This window comes from Euprymna scolopes, chromosome 26 (assembly GCF_053919585.1).
Source record: "Euprymna scolopes isolate OS-2025 chromosome 26, ASM5391958v1, whole genome shotgun sequence".
NCBI classification, from domain to species: Eukaryota; Metazoa; Mollusca; class Cephalopoda; order Sepiida; family Sepiolidae; genus Euprymna; species Euprymna scolopes.
The window spans coordinates 43567954-43590517 of record NC_136507.1 but is presented as its reverse complement, the minus strand read 5'-3'; the positions used below and the strand labels follow the sequence as shown (position 1 = coordinate 43590517).

General features: G+C 31.5%; 1 protein-coding gene across 5 annotated transcripts in view; it reads right to left on the bottom strand.

Annotated features, from left to right (window-relative positions):
• The window catches only part of LOC145248003 (pre-mRNA-splicing factor syf2-like), a 276024-nt gene that overhangs the window by 48189 nt on the left and 205271 nt on the right, over positions 1 to 22564 (bottom strand). For all 5 annotated transcript variants that reach the window (XM_080109690.1, XM_080109693.1, XM_080109692.1 and 2 more), the window contains 2 exons: positions 16749 to 16866; positions 6159 to 6249 (listed from right to left, as the gene is read on the bottom strand). In XM_080109690.1, the coding sequence (XP_079965816.1) occupies positions 6159 to 6249; positions 16749 to 16866 (209 nt within the window). The remainder of the gene's footprint in view (positions 1 to 6158; positions 6250 to 16748; positions 16867 to 22564) is intronic.

The following is a 22564-nucleotide window of genomic DNA, read 5'->3' as shown; positions in this document are numbered from 1 at the left end:
TTTGATGCCCTGAAAAAGCAAATGAATACTTTTCTTGTGCACAGATACATCAAAAGAAAAGATCGTTTTACTTATCTTATTGAAGAGTGCAATGGTTCCTCAGCTGTTCTTGTTCTGAATTTCTCAGAATGCATCCATTGTCAACCAGAATGAGATTCTATCTGCTCATTGGTCTCACCAGCAAGTCACCATTTTCTTTGGTCATGTTTGGGTTAGCCAAAATGTCAAGGAGAGCTTTGCCATTGTTTCTGACAATTTAGAGCACACAAAAGAGGCTGTATACACCTTCATGTCAGAGTTACTTGATTCTATCAGTAAAAAGCATGACTCCATAAAGTTGTTTATAATTGTTTATTTTTGAAAAAAAAAAAAAAGACTTACAGCTATAGCCACTTGTGGTCTTGTAACTTTGCATTTAGGCATGATTATAAACAGAATGACTTATAGAAATCTATCTATATTCTTTTTTTCATTTTAATATACTTTCATAGAAATGTTTCTGTTATGTCACAAAAAACCTATTTTTTTTTACGTCACAAGTGTCATGCTCATACATTAATTCCATAGCTAACATACTGACCCCTTAGGGGATGTTTTGCAACTATTCTGTATTACAACTATACTGTCACAATTTTCTCACAAATAAATCAACTTTGACCTGTTGACAACATATTTTTTTTTTTACTATGTATGTTTTCAGCGGCCTAATTTTTTTTTTTTTTGCGTTTTAAATTATCCAAATAAACAATTGTTAATACTTTCTACATTTTTTTTTACATTGTTCATTTCCGTATTACGTTTAAGTTATTTTAACGCAATTTTACAAATAATCTACTATTTTACAATGTAAACTTAACAGTAAAAATACATGTCAACCAGTAGTAGTAATAGTAGGATAAGGAAGAGGAGGCGTAGTAGTAGTAGTAAGAAGAAGAAGAGGAGGCGTAGTAGTAGTAGTTGTAAAGAGGAGAAGTAATAGTAGTAGCAAGAAGAGGAGGTGTAGTAGTAGTAGTAGGAGGAGGAGGAGGATAGTGCGCAAGCAAACAAGCAAACAACCAAGAACGACAGAGTTTTAGTATTATATAGATAAACAAGTATTATTTTAGAATTTAATGTAAAATGATTCCTTATTTTGAGCCATTCTAACGATTTAGGGCAGTTAACCATTTTTTTCTATCGGAGATAAATCCTGTGTGCCTTTTTTTTTTTCTAAAGACGATTATGTGTGGTTTTAAGAGGGTCTTTGTGCAATTATGAAAGGATGGGGAAGTTGCCACTCTGACTTTGGGTTAATGATAGAGCTGAGGAAAATTATGTGAACATCCTGAAGACTTGATAGAAACAAAACAAAAACAATTTTAGAATTTAAAGTGGAGGTTAGTTTCACATAAATTTAATGTAAAATAATTCACCATTTCGAGACCATTATAGCATTTTAGGACAGTTGACTAATTTATTTTTTTATGGGTGATAAATGGTGCACTTTTCTTTAAGGAAGGATTTTTTTTTAGACACTTATATGTAGCTTACCAAGGAACTTTGTTTGGTGAAGAGCTTGCCACTTAGACAGCGTTATTGTTAGGGCTAAAGGTTTTAAGAGGAAGAGGCTTGCCACTCGTACCTAGGGTTAGAGGAAAAAAAAAACCCTCCCTTAATCCTAATCAAACTCGCAACATCTCTTCTATGAAAAAGAGGTTGCAGAGAAGAGAAAAGGACATTCCCCACCTGGCTACGAAGTCTACTTTGAACTCTATCAAGGCAGGATAAGTCCTTTCTAGCAGTTCCTGCCCAGATGTGGCAACAGTACTCCATCCTTGGACGTACCTGGCTCTTCTATAGATAGAGAATTGCATCAGCAGTGAGATATCTACTGGATTGATAGATCCCACCATTTTTTCAGCGGCCTTGGCAATGGATTTAATGTATGCGTTCATTGCCAGATGAGGGATCAGAGTGTTGATGATGTAAAGATAAAAGCTTGGTTTTAGATGCATTAAAAGTAACCAGCCCCCTCTTTCCCCATTGTACAACTTGCGCAAGATCAGAGGAGAGAGAATTAGAGAGAACTTGGTTGTTTACGGTCTTAGATGTGCTACCATAGATTGTAGTGTCATTAGCATAGATGTCTATGAATGATGTAAGGATGTGATTTGGAAGATCATTAATATAGATCACGAAGGAGAGTTGAGCCCAGGATGGATCCCTGAGGGACTTCAGCATTAATACTAAGAGCTTCTGATTTCTGCCTATCAACCACTACTCTTATGAACCTATCAGAGAGAAATGATTTAATAATTGAGAAGACATTTCCAGCTATACCGTAGCTGGAGATCTTGTGAAGTAAACCTCTATCAAAGGCCTTTGATATGTCAAGAGCAATTGTCCTAGAAAGGTAGCCTCCGTTGAGAGATTCACTAATCCTATGAGATATCTGTAAGCACATCTGCTATAGATCAAGGTTTTTGATTAGCTTGGCAACATCACATACAGATATTTGTATACCACATAGCATGTTTTCTGATACAGGAGGAAATATTGGAGGTTGCAATGGTCGCAAAGGTTAGAATTAGCTGCAAAGTTATGGCAAAGAGTTTGGTTTTGTCTGATGCTGACAAGATTACCTCAGGTCCATTTATGAGAGTTGGGATAGAGCATGCGCTTCTGTTCAGGATTCTGTTTGCTCAAAATAGTGGGAACCAAACCACTGCTCAGCTACTTTGGACTTGACGAACTGAGCATACAACTCTCTTGCGTTCTTTATTACTTTTTTTACAATGGTTGCTGGCAGTTCTGATGCTACACTTCGCCTTTTCTGTCCTCTGTCAGTGAAGGAGAAATCCTTTATGACTGCGACAATTTTTATGTTTGTTTCTAGCCAAATTGACCCTTTTTGGGAAGCTGGATTTTCCTCACATTAAAAACTGACCTTGTGTTTAACTGTCCTCATAGAGAAGCAAGTAAATAGGAACTTACCTAGAAACTGAGGACCTCCTACAAATATTTAAATATTGATTTTGTGTATATATATATATATATATATATATATATATATATATATATAATTGGGTAGATTAGTGTCCATTCAATTATAGTCCGCTAAAAAAAAATATATATGGGGGAGGGGGGGTACTGCTCACACGCGTGAAGCAAAAATATATTTCACATTGTCGTTTTTTTTTTGTTTTTTTTTAAACAAAACACTGTTTACTTCACCATTAAAAACTAATGTAATGGATAAAAGTGCACGTTACATATTTGTTTTTCAACTATATTTTTGAAATTTGACCAAAAATAACGCTTTAAAATTAAATATTCTCATAACCGAATAGCTTTAGTTAAGCTAATTATGTTCTAATAATATGAGCTCCAACTAAATATGTATTAACATTTTTTTTATATTCATATTTTCATTATTTTTAATTTTTAATTTGTTCTGAAATAAAAAACAAAAAAAAAGTTTGTAAAGTAATTAATATCAGCGATTGTAGCTGCTGCTGCTTCTACAGATCGTTTTTAGATACTTTTTAAAAATAGAACGATTTTTTCCAGGTATCATGATTTTAAATTGCTCGGTACCACAAGATAAAGCCGGTTACATTTTTATTTTTAACAAATAAATGCAGAAAAAAGATTGATTTATTTAACAGTGGGTGTCCAAAGAAATTTTTTGGAAAATTTTCCAAACTTGTCATGTTGAAGTCTTTTTTTAACACAACAAAAATAAAAAAAAACTGTCAAAAGAATTTCGGACAACCGAATCTATTAAAAGTAATATCTCTTCTAGTTAATTTCCAAATTTCATGATGAAATTCTTAAGAGAAACGTGGTACAACCGTTTACAAATCGGGGGGAGGGGGGGATCACTACACAATCTTACCGCAAATGCTGTTTTATGATGTTTTATCATTTTATTTGCTTAAAACTCTTAAAATATATAATGTACATTATTATTTGTTAATTTATTTGAAAGTATATTCATTTTCTAACAAAACGGTGGTATTTTGAGGACTTAAGATGGTTTGGTTTTTAAAATATGACGATTTCAGCAGTACCCCCTTAAAATCTGTAATTATCCTAAATGTTTTATCATCAGTGTGTATTGCTAATGTACATCATAAAGATTTTCCTGTGTTTTTTTTGTTTTTTTTTGAATAAGTGTAATTCTAAATATACAACAAATATGTTGATACTTGAAGATTTCTTCAGATGTTTTTTCAACAACCTTCATTAAAAAAAAAAGTGTAAATTGTTCTATTAAACTTTTATTGTTTAAATAATTTAACTTTGTTCATTTTATTAAAAGAAAAAACGTTGAAAAGATATTTTTCACTCAATAGTGAGCTTTGGAAGATTGTCATGAAAGAAATACAATCACCAAAAGATAAGTGTTTCATTATTTCTAGTAGTCACTTTGAAAAATCACTTACAAATGCGACTGTTTCACTTGCAATGTAGAGCCCTGAGATATATATGATAAAATATAAAATAATAAAAACTAAGTAAAAATAATCATAATGATGGCCAAGGGCAATTTAAACAAACATAACTATGCAATTGTAAAATTAGTTTTGTGGACAGAAAAAACATACTTATATATAAATACTTATAATAAAGATTTTCTTGTCAAAAGTAAATAAAAACTTAGATTATGTGACACTTTAAAAACTCGACATATGTACAGCACAAATGACACAAATAAGTTACAAGCTGTACCTATCTGGCACTTTAAACTCTGACGATTTTTAGTTGTTTTTTATCAAAGTATTGTTTCAAAAAAATCTATTTTGAAAGTTAAATTGATTGCAGTATTGATCATCAAATTAATTGAAGTAAGCCATTATAAAACTACTTGTTGTCTTCATAATATTGTTCTAATCTATATTTATAAAACTAGTAGGTATAAATAGCTCTAAAACTTTCACTATTTTAATCAAATAAAGATTTGCCGAGAATTCTGAATGTAGAAAAAAATGAGCATCTAAGATATTCAACAGTTTAAATTCATCCAAATCCCTTTCAAAATTCAAAAGATGACAAAGCAATTCAAAACAAAAGATTAAAGAAATTGAAATGCATTCTGGTGAATCTAATTTTGGAATTAAACTATTTTTCAATAGGATTTTATTTTTATTTTATGACTTTGCATTTTAAATTTCAATAAATCTAATATATAAACGGCTATATGTCTGTCTGTTTCCATATTTTCAATTTTATCTCCTTCAAAACAAAAAGTTACAGAGCGGCACCAGGGACCTTAAATGATTGGAATTTTTACGGGCCGTTCTTTTATGGGTCTTTAGCCAGTTAAAATTGGGGAAAAAAAAATTTAAGGGATCAAAAATGGGTCAAAATTGAAAAAATCATTAAACATTTTGTACATTCATCTTAGTTTATTTTTAATCAGTTCATATGCGTGTCATGTTGGTACAGTGGAAACGTCACCAGCTTTGAATGCTACAGTTTTGGTTTTGATTCTAACTGATGGCACCTAAATACTTTTTTTTTTACTTTTGAAATCATGACTGTATAATAATATATATGAAATCTGGATAAATTAAAATATCATATTTAAGCATATTTTACATCTGGGCAAAGCTGCCCCACCCCACCCCGCTAGTATTTAATAGTAAATAAAATATGTAAGTCACATAAAGGTAATTGATTAATTGAGCCAAACTGTTATAAAACTACTTGTTTAGGTATAAATATGCTGTTTTTATTTCTCTATAAAATCATGAGACGTAAATATCTTTTAAAGCCTTTCATTAAATGATTTGCTAAAAAATTTTAATTCATCATCTTAAATGCTTTGAAATACAAAACCACATTCAAAGTTTCCATTAGACAGTTTCTGTGTAAAAATGATTATGAGATTGATAAATTCTTATATCAAATAAAAAAATGCTGCCAATTAATTCAAGGCAATGATAAAATAGAAAATTCAGTCTCTCTCTTCATTTAAAGTTATAAAGGATTTATTTTAATTTATTAAGAAACTTTAGTTTTGACCCACTGAATGTCCTGGTGACTCACTCAAATCACTCTGCATGAAGCTGTATGAGATATATTAATAACTCACATCATATATAACATTTAAATCTATGCAACCAGTGAATAAAAAGAAATTCTATATAAAAGCAGGTGAAAATAAGACTAACTTTTCCTCCAACTCCTTGAAATATTCATCCATATTTGGTCTTATTAGTTTTGTGTTGTGTTGATACTGGCGGAATGTAGCAGCCTCATAATCTGAAAAAAGAAAATTTCAAAACATCTTTTCTAAATCTTGATCATCAGAAAAAAAAGGGTTGATTTTTTATTATGTTCAATGATGGGTTAGAATCTGTTCAAGAATAAATTTTATTGTAAATAACATTCTGTTAATTTTTCTATGTTGAAATATACTAATATACAGAAATGTGAAATTACATTTTTGTAAGAAATCCAGACCAGATCTGAGTAGACTTCATTCTAAATCACAATTTTTTTTAATTTTTATTTTAATTTTCAAAAAGGAGGGGGGGGGGCCGTCTACTGTTATAAATTCATTGGAAAATTATGTTATAACAAACAATAAAATAAACATAATAATGTAATTGTTACAATATTTTTGGACTATAATGGGAGGTATGATCCCGCATAATTGGAAGATTCTATTTATAAACGATGCTGCTAGGAACTGATGAATCAAATTAATTCACGTTCTGCTACCAACCAATCAGAAACCAGAATTGCTCCATAAATATTAAATCTTTCTGTAGCAACTTTGCATATGTTTTCTCCGTCTCAACACGGGAAGAATCTTTTGCTCTGTGGATTCCAACTCGAGAACTGTCTACTGCAAACCAGTCACCTCTCAAGACTTGTGTAGAATAACGAACCATTGGAAACTGTTCTGAAACTAAACATGGCTTACACTTCTAGAGGTTATGGACCCAACGTGCGTCTTTATTTCGATGGATTCGAATCAAAATTCGAATTGAAATTTCTAGGATATTTACAAATTCAAAAGTTACACAAAGTATTTCAAACACAACCTGAAAACAGAAACGATCCCGACTTCATTGAAAAGAATGCAACTGTCTTTACGGAATTAATACAGTGCTTAGATGATTGAAGTCTATCACTGGTAATGAGAAGCCCTGGACGATGGCTGCAAAGCATTGAACATATTGAGAGAGCATTATTTATCAAAAGGAAAACCCAAAATTATTTCTTTATATACTGAATTGACCTCTCTAAAACGAATGGAAGCCGAAACCATTACTGATTATATTATAAGAGCTTAAACGACTGCAAATTCTTTAAAAATGTCTGGTGAAGTTATAAGCGACAGCCCGTTAATTTACATGGTCCTTAAGGGATTAGCGAGTGATTTCAAGCCATTTACCACCGTGATAATCCAGGAAGAAAAATCCATGACTTTCGCCAATTCAAGTTAGCACTCAGAAGTTACAAGGAAACTGGAAAAAATGATCACAGAAAAAAACAAATCTACAAATATCATGAAATTTAAAAATGTACACATAAAAACACCAAAATTAAATTATACCCATGCCGGGAATAAAGACCACAACTTTGCCAAAAACAATTTTCCTCCTAAGAAAAGTACAAAAATTATTTGCTATAATTGTGGACAATCTAATCACAAGAGTTTCCAATGTAGATACAGGACTCTCAAGGGCGAATCCATTCAAAATGTAGAGAGCTCCGTTAGCGAACATACATTTTATTTTCATGTATGTTTAACGCTTCAACAAACAATAATAATTTTCTTGTCGATTGTGGTGCCACGGCACATCCGATTACAAAGGAATCCCAACTTTAAGCCACAAAATCATTTTGTAGAACTAGCTGATGGGAATCAAGTCAATGATATCGTTTTGAAAAGAGGCGATGCTAAAATCTCGCTAAAGAACAATAAAGGTGAATATCTTCTGTATTCTAGAAAACGCTCTTCTAATCCCAAAATTTAAACAAAATATATTTTCTGTACAAGCTGGCATTAAACAAGGTGCAAATATAAACTTTTAGCCCCAATAAATCAAAACTGGTGTACCCGAGTGGAACTGTATTCGACATTAAAAAAAATGGAAAACTGCCTGCCATGATCTAGACATGGCATAAAATTCTTGGACACTGCAATATTCCTGATATCAAAAAGTTGCCAACCGTAGTTGATGGAATGAAAATACAAACATCAAAAAACTTCAACTGCGACATCTGTACGCAGGGGAAAATGACAAACTATTAAAACAAGACACCAGACAAGAAGGCCAAAAAAATCCTATCAATGGTGCATTGTGACTTAAACGGCGGTCCTGTGGAACTGATGGTTAGAGAACATTATAGATATGTGTTGAATTTCGTAGATGATCATTCAGGTTTAATAATGATTTACTTTTTAAAGAACAAATCTGATACCCTGCTAGCAACTAAAAAATATTTAGCCGACATGGCTCCCTACGATGAACTAAAGTGTATTCACTCTGACAACGGTATGGAATTCAGTAATAACGACTTTGAACTTTTACTAATTAACCATCGTATCAAGCATGAAAAATCAGCTCCTAGATCGTCACACCAAAACGGGACTGCGGAACGAGCATGGCGAACACTTTTTGAAATGGCAAAATGTCTACTCATTTTGATTCATCAAAACTCCCCAAAAACCTCTGGACGTACGGACTTATGGCAGGCTGCCTACATACGCAACAGGTGCTTTAACAAAACACTATCTAAAACCCCATATGAAGCTTTCTGTGGTAAAAAAACAAATTTAAGCCGAATGCATATATTTGGTTCAACTTGCTTCACATATATAGATAAAAACAGTAAATATATAATATTATAAATATATAGTTAAAACAGAGGTATATTTCTTGGATACGATAAAAACAGTCCAGCCAATTTAGTATTTTTTCCAGAGAAAAATAAAATAAAAAGAATCCGATGTGTAAAATTCACAGACAAGTTTAATTTTAAAGACGAAATCCCATCATATGAAGAGGATGAAATTATATTTCCTCGAATTATTAAAACAAATGAAGACAATGAAGATGTCGGAGACAAGAGTACACATGATGATGATGATGATGATGAAGTCGAAAGATACCACAAAAGAAATAGAAGGCGACCCGATTTTTTTGTGGCCGACAATATAAAAGGTTATCAAATTGACTACTGCTATTCCATGGAAAATACGCCAAAAAGCTTTAATGAAGCAATTAATTCAGAACATTGTGATGAATGGAAAATAGCCATGAAAAAAGAAATAGATGCTTTGACTGAAAATAATACCTATACGGTAGTACCTCTCCCAAAAGATAAACATGTTATTTCTACAGAAAAAGACTACAGCATCAGGTGTTGAACAGTACAAAGCTAGATTTGTTGCTAAAGGGTACTCTCAGATTTACGGTATAGAATATTTTTCTACATTTTCACCAACCACAAACCTAATGACAATCAGAATTTTATTACAAATCGTATCGCAATATGACCTAAAGCATTTTTTACGTCCATTTGATGGATGTATCAAATGGACATAAAAAATGCTTATTTGAATGCCCCAAGAGACTGTGAAATTTATATTACCCCTCCAGAGGGATTTATAATGAAAAAATAGCGTGTTGTGACTTAACAAGTCATTGTATGGTCTAAAGCAGAGTGCCCAGTGTTGGAATACAGTATTTCATGATTATATTATTAAACAATTTAGACAATGCGCTACAGACCCCTGTTTATATACCCAACACAAAGACAATAAACTACTGATTTTGGTTATATGGGTCGATTATATTTTAATTGCATCAAATTGTGACAATGTTGACCGATGTTAAAAACAAATTAGGTAAAAGATTCAAAATGGCCGATCTTGGCAAAATATCCTAGTTTTTGGGGATAGAATTTACTCAAAGGAAAGGACTTATTACGATGAATCAATTGAGATACATTGAAAAAATACTATTAAAATTTGGAATGGGAGAGTGCATAAAAACGCTCTACACTGGTCGAAAATATTAATAAAAATATACACACACAATCTGAAATAATAGACGATAAATTATACCAATAAATCATAGGAAGTCATATATTTAAGGACTGCGACGAGACCTGATATATGTTATACAGTAACAAAACTGTCACAAAAATAATCAAAATCAACAATGAAGGATTTAAACAGAGCTAAACAAGCCCTGCGTTATTTAAAAGGAACTAAAGAACAGAAGTTAGTATTTAGAAAATCAAAAAATCCCCTAAAATTAGAAGGATTTTCAGATTCAGATTGGGGAAACAACGAAGATCAAAAAAGTATATCTGGATATTGTTTCAGACTATCAGAAAATGGGCCTATTATTTCATGGAAATCTAAAAAGCAACAGATTGTATCTCTCTCTACGTGTGAAGCAGAATTTATTACGATCACACACACAACCCAGGAAGCACTCTACCATAAAAATATCCTAAAGACTATTTTAGAGCCAGAATTCACTAAAAGCCCCGTAGTAATTGTGATAATCAAGCCAGTATAGTCTTAGCACAGAACACGATAATCAACCAAAGATCTAAGCATATAGATATAAAATACCATTTCATAAAAAGCGAGGTAAAAAAAGAATCTATTATTTTGAATTACATATCATCAGGACAAAATATCGCTGATGTATTCACAAAATTATCTTAAAGTTGTGACCATTTTCTTTAAGCAAAACATTTCCAACAAATTATTTCTATATGAATAGTTCTTTGTTATTTAAAGTTGTCGTTGTTTATTAATTGAACATGTTTGTATCCACTACAGAAACATTCTCAAATATGTTGAAAATTTGTTACTTTTTTATTTATTTTTCGTCTTGTCTAATGTTTAATGTTAGACAAGGCAAAAAATTAAAATAATAACAATAATTCAAGGGAATTTAAGTACTATTTTTCATTCATTATTATTTTAAATTTATTTTTCCTTTTTATTTTTTATCTTTATTTTATTTATTCTCTGTTCCTTAGTTCTATTTTATGTTACTATATTTCTTTATATTGTTCTTATTTTACTCTTTTACTAGATCACCAGATATTTTGATTTACTCAATTCCAGATTTTCTTATAATAGGTTTAATTCTAGTCTTATTCTTTAATACTTTATTCCCTATCCATCACTTGATCACACATTTGGTTATACAACTATCTTTACATATTTACCCTTTCTTGCCCGTCCATATCCTCACCCATTTCCCCTCATTATCTCTGTGAATATAGAATGTGAATTATCTATAATTCTATATATATGTGAATTATCTCTGTGAATATAACCTCTACTTAAGCTATCACCCCATCTGTTCATATCCCCTTCCCCCATCCCCATAAAACACTATTCTTGACTGCTCCTCACTATTTTACCAATCTTCACCTTAATTCTAATATCTCCATGAGAAACCCCTATAATTTCCATAATTTTAACTTCCCATTCTAACTGCAATGTATCCCCTCCTTATGTTATCAATCACATGGGCCTCTCACCTACCCCCCACCCCACATTGTTCTCTCCCTCCTATTTTCAGATATCATAAAATTTCCCTCCTAATATCTCCTCCCTAGTATACCCTAAATTAGATTTTGCATCGTCTTATATCTAACCTAATTCTGTCTTTCCTCTTCTGAAAAGAATTATGCAACAAAATTCCTAGGTATAAAGAGCACCTTTAAATCCTCCTTCCATCAATGTCCTGTCCTTATCTGACCTGATAAATAAATTTATATACACCAGTATATATTTTATTTTGTCAATAAATTTTTTTATATAAATAAGCTCCATCTTAAATGTGTAGTTTTTTTTATCTTGATAAGTCTCCATTTAAAGAATCCTTCATTATTTCTTTAATCTTCTAATATATAGATAAACAGATAGATATAGAGAAGTATAAGAAGGCTATTGCAATGCAGGAAACCGGCTGTTGTATTGTGTGATGTATGAACAAAAATGGACAAAGGAAAGAAGGTCATATTTGTTTTTGTTATTTCTTAACTTTGTATATCCATTAATTTTTCAAGATAATCACAATACAAATCAGTAAATGTGAACTTACTGTTTGATCTAACCGGGATGGTGGAGGTCTTAATATTTCAAGAATATCATCTCTTTTACTAATAGGGAAACCCAACATTACCCGGTATTTAATGATGATCAACAAATGTTTCACACTCCCGTATTTTATTGTCATCAAAATCAGTGAAATCACCCATTTTTCAATCAAATCGATTGATTGCCTGCTCTAGTTGGAGATCCATCGCGGTGCACTGGGAGGAAGCTTCACATGTCTCCAGGCAGTAACTTACTCCACAATACATTGCAGTCTACATTGTACTGTAGTGAACCTACTGTTGATTTTATAACATTTTTTTATATATAATGGCTTGAATTAAAGTTTAAAAGTTTAAAATGCAAAAGTCAATAGTGCTTTAAACAGAAACATTCATTTCGAACGCTCCCGTCATATCAAAGAACTTATTGTTGATTTTATATGCTTTACCTTATTGCTTGTGCAGGGATAATGGCTTGAATTTAAATTTAAAAAGAAAAAGTCAAGTATCATGGCGCAATTATGCTTTAGACAGAAACATTCATTTCAAATGCACCTCAAAGAAACTACTGTTGATTTTATATATCAGGCCTTTCGGCTTGTGTGGTAATAAAATGTCTCAAATGCACTTGCTGTTAGATGTTAACTTTGGTCAAAATTGTCTGTTCCTTCTTTCATTGGATTATTTCGATCATCGATTTTCGATACTCATCAAAGACATTCCAATACAAAACCTGCCTGAGAACATTGCCAGGTACACTATGTACCTTCATATGAAAAAAATCAGCTCAGCGTTTCCAAGTTCATAGGGAACATGCAGACACAGACAGCAAAGTTTCTTTTTATATAATAGTAGATATATATATATATATATATATATATATATATATATATATAAATAATATCCTAAAATCTTAACAAATTAAAATTAAACATTTTATTTTGATAATCGTGATTGATGCCTAATCAATGGAAATCTGACAGATCTTATTTACAAAATAGTTTAAACCCAAAAAAATACTAAACTGAAAATTGAAAAGTAGAAATTATTTACTTTATAATCATAAAATACATCTGAAATTAGTTTATAAATTACAATGCAATATTATGAAAATAAACAACTATTTATTTACAGTTCTGAATTTTTTTAGATGAAGGCTGATTACATTACTTCTTTTGATCGGATTATTGTTCTCATCTTGAGTATTATTTGTCCAACATTTCAGTCAGTGTAGCCTTCGACCGTTGTCAGGCATGATGGTTGTTGTTTTGGAAAAGAGAAAAGTTAGATATTTTCATACTTGAAATTGTTCTTTTTTTTAGCCGTGGTTTCATATGTATGAAAAAATTGATTGACAAAGGGGAGGCAAGATTGACAGAGGATTATCTCCTTTCCCTCACCAAAATTTTAAGGATGTACAATTTTTTTGTTTTTCCTACAAGTAGAGATTCCCAAAATGCTATTAATTTCTAAGCTTGGGCCTGTCTGAAAAAATTTAAATAATATGCAGTTCATATGACATCAGAACAATATTTAAGAGTGATTCGACTTTCAAAAACACATAGTACAAGTCTGTTCAAAACAAGTAATATAAATATTTATTTGTTTAAAATTAATATTTTGACAATAGATGCTATCTTCAGAAGTTTATACATTTTTTTTTCCTTGCTATGATGCTAAATTGAAGAAAAAAATGTTAGTAAAGAGTCCTATGTTGTTTGTCTGTTGTGTTATTTTCAAATGCTGAAAGAATAGGCTTAGTACACATTATATAACACTACAAACAAACAACACGCAGATTATTTATTTGCGGACTGTTATCCTCATCTTCATAGTTGTTTTACATTTCAAATAGTTGGATGAAACGTGATGAAACAACAATTAGATGAGGAAAGCAGTTCGCAAATAAATATACAAATTACTCATGTCAAAGGATTCCAATAATAAAATATTCAAACTGTTAACATTTTTTTCTTCAATTTATCATGTTGAGAAAAAAAAACATGTATGGCATCTATCGCTTAAATATTCATTTTAAAACAAATAAATGTTTATTTTCATAATCTGGTGTTGTAATTTGGCTTAGAAACATATTTTAAAATTTAAACGACGCTTATATTACAGAAAACACAACTTTGACTGACTTACTTTATGTTTAATTAGCAATATACGTGAAAAAATTGAAATTATTAACATATCTTAATAATGGCAGAGATAGAAAGAGCTTGATCTAAGAAAGAATTTTTTAAAATTTTTAACATTTGACAAAATATCAGGAAGTTATGATTATTTTTGTGTATAGCACATTTGGATATTTTTCCCCCTAAAATCAATAGAGATTAGACCATCCCTGTAGTGACCTGATCCCTGTTTATTGCAGTGTAATGCTGGTTCTGTGCAGTTTTGAAAAGGGTCACTGTCCCAGGCTTTGCCTTCTCTCTTTGAAAAAGAGTTTATTGCTTATTGCCTGGGGTGCCCTTACTGGGGAATGCTGACATGACTGTTCAGGCACTTTTTGCAGGTCAGAATGCTCCTCCTCAGGAACGCTGACTTCTAAATCCCATGTTCAAACCCTAGTGTACAATTCTTGCAGTGAGAGAGAACTAAATACCCCCATTTTTAAGACCATATGAGTTTTGTCACATATTTTTACACTTTTTCAATAAAAATGCTATATCTTTGTGAAAACACAAAATTAAACAATGAAATTTGCCAAATTAATGTACTTTTGTGCAAAGAATCCAAATATGTCACCGAAAATCTCCAGAAATTAATGGTTTCCAAGTAATATACTCTAAATATGGATAAATATGCTGCAATACCATAAAAGTTCCATGTATCCATTAAAAGTTAGATAATTCAAATTTGAATTCTAATTCATTTTATGTACAAGAAACTGAAATCTAATACTAAGACTGTTTAAAAATGAATGCCTTACAAAATTTCTTTGATATTATTATAGATTAATACATGCTAAATCATCCTCACTTGCCTCTCCAAAATATGATTTTCTCGTTTTTTTAGACAATTACATATGAACACACTGAAAAACTTGGCAGAAATTTTTTTTAAAACTATAAATATATATTTTAAGGCCATCCAAACGTTTTAGGGCAGTTAACCAAAATAATAAAAATCACAGGATTTCTTTTGTTTTAGGGCAGTTAACCATTTTTTTTTTTTTTTAATAGAAAAAATGGTTAACTGCCCTAAAACAGAAATTATATCCTGTGATTTTTTTTACAATTATGTGTGTTTTTAAATGCAGCAGAATTTGTTTTAAGATGCAGCAGAGGCAGTCATTATCAAAAACTTCTAATTTCTGGTAATCAGCCGTCTTCATCAGTCATGTCTTGCAACCGTAGAGACGATCAACCAGATAACACACTGATAAATACACCTCTTTGTCTTTACTGAAACCTCTTTATACTCTCATAATAATCACTAGAAAAATACAAAGGCAGATCTAGCAGCCCCAACTCAACGATTGGCCTCTGCTGCAACCTGCCCAGATGGAACCAAGGTACACAAATATTTCCACGTCTTCCAATTTATTCCATTCAAAGATAGTGGTCTTAGCCATATCTCAAATTAGACATGTCATCATCAGTCATGTCTTGCAACCGTAGAGACGATCAACCAGATAACACACTGATAAATACACCTCTTTGTCTTTACTGAAACCTCTTTATACTCTCATAATAATCACTAGAAAAATACAAAGGCAGATCTAGCAGCCCCAACTCAACGATTGGCCTCTGCTGCAACCTGCCCAGATGGAACCAAGGTACACAAATATTTCCACGTCTTCCAATTTATTCCATTCAAAGATAGTGGTCTTAGCCATATCTCAAATTAGACATGTCATCATCTAACTTTTAATGGATACATGGAACTTTTATGGTATTGCAGCATATTTATCCATATTTAGAGTATATTACTTGGAAACCATTAATTTCTGGAGATTTTCGGTGACATATTTGGATTCTTTGCACAAAAGTACATTAATTTGGCAAATTTCATTGTTTAATTTGTCATCAATTCAAGCTGTGCATTTATCACCAAAAATGCAATTTTAATGTTCAGTTTAACACAGACCAAAGTTACTCACATTTTTAAATAATTTCTAAACTAAAGTTAATGCAACCCAAATCATAGATTCATGGAAAGGTTTGACTGTCTGATTTCTTAAATTTTACAATTTCTAAGAAAACAAAAATTAAATTAAGCACCCCAGTGAGATTAATCAGAAAAAAAAAAGTTTATCATATGGCACATCTAAACTCCTGCACAAAAAAAAAACAAACAACAACGAACTTTATAGGTTTCGGAATTTCTGAGCTGAGGTAATTTGTATCCTTTGTATTATTTGAACTACTATTTTCATATCTTGGCTTTTATTTTCATAATGTTTCAACTTATGTAACCTCTGATCTTCTTCAAGTGTACCTTTTCAAACCTGAGAACTCTCCATTTAAACTTGTGAATCTTTAGAATCAGCAAAAGTTACCAAATTCAACTAGAAAGTTCTCAAGTTCAAAAAGATACACATGAAGAAGGTCAGAGGTTACATTGGTCAAAATGTTGTGAATATAACAACCAAGATAGGGTCCAAATGATACAAATACAAACCTTCTTCGTATGTCAGAATTATTTAAAAAAGTTCTCACCTGAAAATCCTGGGTCTGGGTTCTTCTTCCGTTTTTTTCGTTCCCACTTTTCAGCTTCTAGTGATCCAACTTCAAGCAATTTTACTCGATCATAATTCTGTCCCTTTGACTCACAGTCCTGTGCAAAAATATTAAAAAGGGGGTTGGAAAATGGAACACAACAAATCAGTTCTACAAGGCTTGATGAGTAAGGTGTTTCAGAAAAAAGAAAACAAAAGTAGCTTTTTAAAATTTCACAATTATTTAGAAGTAGAAGACAGATTTTGTGAAGACCATTTTGTATAGTCATTAGTTTTGGTCATAGCATTCAACAGATATGGGGATGTGGGAGGTTTTTTAATGTGAATATCATTTATTGACTTATCTTTTATAACACAGAAGCCCTAAATAATGATATTATTACATTACATTTTAAAGAGGCAAAATTTGATATACAGTAGCATCTAAAACTAAGGGACAAAATTTTAAAACCTAATATTTGTTAGAAATAAGTGTGAAAAGCTGAAATTTTGACAACAGGTAGTCGCTATCATCTATAATAACATACTAAAATTTGAATCATTTGCAAAAGATAGAAAAAGAATTATAACAATTATTTATTTTCAAAATAGGAACATCCAAAAGTAAGGGAAAAAATTGAGAAAAACAATGTAAACAGTGTGCTATGTTCAAATTTTTTTAAATTTCTCTAAAGAATAAGTCTTACTTAGTCATTTGTAAACGTTGCATCAGCCAGCACCATGGCGAAACGCCAAAAACTTGATTACTCTGTGAGACAAGCTATTGTGAAGCTATACAAGGAAAAGCACACCATTAGAGAGATTTCAGAGAAACATTCCAAGAGGCAGAGTTGTTATATCTTACAATGATACTGGCAAAATAGTTATTGCTTTTAAAACTGGCAGACCCTGGAAAACTTCGGTAAGAGATCGAATAATGCAGTGTATGTCATTAAAAAAACATTTTAAGTCTTACACAGAAATTAAAAGAGTTATGAATAGTACCTCATGTGTTAATGTGCCAAGACAGACTGTTTCTAGACAACTGCAAGAAATAGGACTGTTTAATCGAATCCCAGGGAAAAAAAAACACTTATTAGTTCGAAGAAGAAGAAGAGATTAGAGTTTGCAAACATGTAATTTGGACATATGAAAATTGGGCAAAAGTATCTTTCAGTGATGAAAGCAAGTTTAATTTATTTGGAAATGATGGAAAAAAACAATGTAAAAAGACGTATTGGTGAAAGATTTAGTGCAAAGTGTACTAAGAAAACTGGCAAGTTTGGGGGCGGAAGCGTCATGGTATTTGGAATGTTTTCTAGCCAAGGTACAATGCCTCTTCGCACAGAACTATAAAAACAGTATTCAAGATCATGTTGTGCCAATCGTACAGAATTCAGGTTTCAATGCAAGACTAGCGGAGGTACTCGGCGTTGCCCAGGTGTTTGGAGGTATGTGTGGTGTTAAATAAAAATGAAACCGGGGGGATCGAACCCAAAGCCCTGAGGTGAAGTTTGAAAATAAAATCGGCCAGCCAGAATGAGTTACTGAAAGATGTTTGAATTTATTTAAGTAAGAACCAAATTGACAGGTGCGCGCACGGAAGTCGTCGAGCGTCACGGCGACGACAGCAATAGCTATTCAGCAAATGAGGTCAATGACCAGGTTTGTTTGTTATAAGCAAAGTAAAAAAAGAAAACGTTTAAAATTAAGCAGGGGGGGGGGTAATCAAAACATCGAAAAAAAACAAAAAAAACTAATATAAGGCAAATGAACGATGTTAAATGTAAAAATCTAAAAAACAAAAAACAAAAATGGCTTAAATAAGCCTGTTTCAATATTAAAATTAAAAAAATCGGTGGGTACCCGGGTGTTTTTGGGTGTGTGGTCGGGGTGGAAAAGCGAAGTAGAAAAAAAAAACAGAATAACGAACGTCACGTAAAAAATGGCTTAAATAACACTGGTTCAATATTTAAATTTAAAAAAATCGAAAAAAATAAAACAAAAGATATCTCACACCACAATTCGAACCCAAAATGTTTAGATAATGAACCAACGCACTAACCAACTGACCTAACGCGACGTACATAAAATTTAGTCAGTTTTTCAACTCTTTAAAGTAAATCAGGTCATGACGTCATCTGACGCATGCGTAGAACCAGTCGTCGTTACGAGAGGACTGTTTTCAGCTTTTCACAGTTGTTATTTCTAACAAATATTAGGTTTTAAAATTTTGTCCCTTAGTTTTGGATGCTACTGTAATTTTAAAAAAGATACTGTTTATTAATGATCCAGAATACTCCCCCACACCAACCAGTAAAGAGTTCATGACTTAAACTGTATCAAAATTCAAGATACAAAAATTTAACGTGGGTATTTTACGACATGTACGAAGATATAATGGACTGTTGTGAGACCTAGCACTTTGTACAGATCGGGGTGCTAACCGTCAATGAAGAAGGTAGAGTGAAGATTTACCATAATGCAAATCAAAATGCTCTAGTGGATGTTTGGAATTATACTGCTCAACCACATCTGCAATCTAGGCATATAAAGGCATTTGACGACAATAATTTTGTATCTTTCAATACTATTTAAATCTCATTAAAATCAGAAAACAACAATTTTTTAACATATTCTTCTTTTAAACAGGCAGTTTCATATTTTTACAATAGTCAACATTAGACTTACTAGAATGACAAACTTAATTACTTCAATTTTTTAATTTTTTTTTTTTTTACTAAAATTCAACTTCTACACAAAACTCCTGCTGCAATCTCCTAAATAGTATCATAATAATCTCTGTAACAGATTAGCTTTGATCAGTGGCCGGTTTTTAATTTGATAGTACTGGGGAATGTTCAAACAAAACCGCCTAGCAAAGTTAAGTCAAGACCAGATAAATGTGAGAATCATATGATATAGTCAAGTCAACTCGATAGAGAATGATTTTATAGAAAAGAGGATGGGTTTGTTAACTAAGATAACCTATAAAGAGGTGATGCTGCGCACATAATATAAATGAGATACAAAAATTTAAGATTCTTCTCTTTTTCTGCTTGTAATTGTGATTTCAACACTCCCATAAATAAAATCTGTTTAATACCAAAATTTAGATGTACATACTTTTCCTTATGAATCAAAGAGAGAGAAAGCATCTTCTCGACAGCTCACTTCGTTATAACTAGCAGTCACTACTAAACAAGAATCTTTCTTCTTGAGAATGCTACAAATATTACAATTAATCAACTTTATTTTACAAGTTTTTACTTTATTTTTTGCTATATGGGTAAAAAATTCTGCCTTCATTGTCATACCTACCCTTTATGCAACCCACACCAGTCCAATTTGACTTCCATGCACCACAGTGCAGACACATGACTAATAAACTGTTTCCTTGGTTGACAGTGGTAACACTCTGCTTGTTAGTAATAACACAACTTCCCTGAACTTACTCATCCACTTCTAACTGTTGCAATGACACTAGCACTTGTGTCATCATATGCACCAATGTGACTTGTGAACAACCTAAACAACTTTGCCATCCAAGTATATTTTCTCCACAGCTGAGTTCTCATCCATCTCCATTATTTCACACTTCTTGCACACAAACTGGTTATCATCTCTCAACCTACCCGTAATTCAGCTGCATTTTTTGTGTGCTCAAATGTTTGCTAGTATGACAAACTAAGGGTGACTTCTTCTTTCTGTGGGATTTCTACACCCCATCCAGGATGATTATCATTTTAGTTTTAATGAAATTCACAAGTAAAATGAAACTGATAGTGAAGTCTAGAAACAAATAAAAGAAACCTCACAATATGATAATAATAATAATAATAAATAACAATTGAATAATAATAATAAAGCTCACAATATAATCTATAAATATAAAAGCGAAAATGTATGTATGTAAAAAAAAACGGTCTTCTCGTGACAACGACTGGTTCTATGCATGCGTCAGATGACGTCATGACCTGATTTACTTTAAATAGTTGAAAAACTGACTAAATTTCATGTACGTCGCGTTAGGTTAGTTGATTAGCGCGTTGGTTCATTATCTAAACGTTTTGGGTTCGAATCGTGGTGTGAGATGCCTTCTTTTTTTTTTTTTTTTGATTTTTTAAATTTAAATATTGAACCAGTGTTATTTAAGCCATTTTTCACATAACGTTCATTATTCTGGGTTTTTTTTTACTTCGCTTATCCACCCCGACCACACACCCAAAATCACCCGGGTACCCACCGATTTTTAAAATTTTAATATCGAAACAGGCTTATTTAAGCCATTTTTCACGTGTTCGTTCTTCTGTTTTCTTTTATTTAACACCGCACAAACTTCCAAAACACCCGGGCAACGCCGGGTACCCCCGCTAGTAAGGCATAAAAGAAAAATACTTTAAACAAAAATTGTAGCTTTAAAATCTATTTTTCTTAAAAATATAAATCATTTGTGGCACCCTAATCTAACATTTACAGATCGATAAATATAAAATGCATTTGATATTTATCTAGAAAACAGAATTTTTAAAAAATATTAACGTTATTTTTTTATAATTTGTAAATTTCCAAAACATTTTTATTAATAAAAAAGAAATGATAGTGTCATATATGAAAATATAAAGTTTCGATTTGAAAAAATTTCATAAATTTCTATAATATTGTTGTTTGGTATTTGTGTTAACAACAATATTAAAAATGGATTTAATATAAATAAACATTACTTGACCATAAAAAAAACTGTACAAAAATGCCCAAATTATTTAGACAAATTTCATCTGCTTCAGTGATATCGATTTCAGGCATCTTTAAAAACTGATTTGCCATTATGTTTCTGATGTTTTTGACAAATTGTTTTGAAAAATACGTACAAGTCATATTTTCCCCAAACATTTTCCAATAAACTGATCTATGATTTTAAGGATTTGCTACTTAAAATTCTCTAATAAACATGATACCCTCATTTCATCGTTAGTTTTGTAAATAATGTTGGTTTCACTGATTTATTTCATTGCTTTTGTGAACTGGCATTATTCTGTAGCGGTTAAAATCTATTTAAGAACTATTTTCTTTTGCACTTGTAAGTTCTAACTCACGGAGTGATTAGTATGTTGTTTGGTAAGAACACATAGGCACATTCAGACTTGTGCTAGGCAATTAGAACATTTTCTGCATGTGAGCCATTTTTCCACTTAAACCTTTTTGTGCTTTTTACAAACAGTCAGACTCCAAGTAGCACCCTGGCAGGACATCATATTACTATGCTCGCTGCTCACTATGGCTTAAGCAAAAGCATGGTTTGTCAGATTTTTCAAAGACTTTTTAAAGCTTTTTAAAATTTTTCAAGCAATTTTCAGCAATTCGAAAAAGTGGTAAAAAAATCAAATATATAACAAATAAATGTCACCGTAGTCTATAACAGTTACTGTGCAACCTACCTGCATAATTTTTAGTGTTTTGAAGTAGTTTTAAATGCTTTTTATTTTATTTCAAATATTAACTTTCTTACGGTTTTTAATTTCCAACCAAGATGGTTGCCGTCTAGTCTATTTTTAAATTATCACAATTTGCAGGGAGGAGGGGGGGATTCGTCATCATGAAAGTACCCGAGGTAGTTTTGTGATAAAGGGACGTCACAATGCTACGTAATTTCAGGACAATGTATTTTGATTCTATTTTGAATTTTTTTTTTTTTTTTTTTTTTTTTTTTTTTTTTTAGATTTTAATGGTATTTATATTTATACTTAAAAAATAATTTAATAGTATTTATTTTGATTTTATTTTTAATATTTCAACACAAATTTTTATTGGACATAA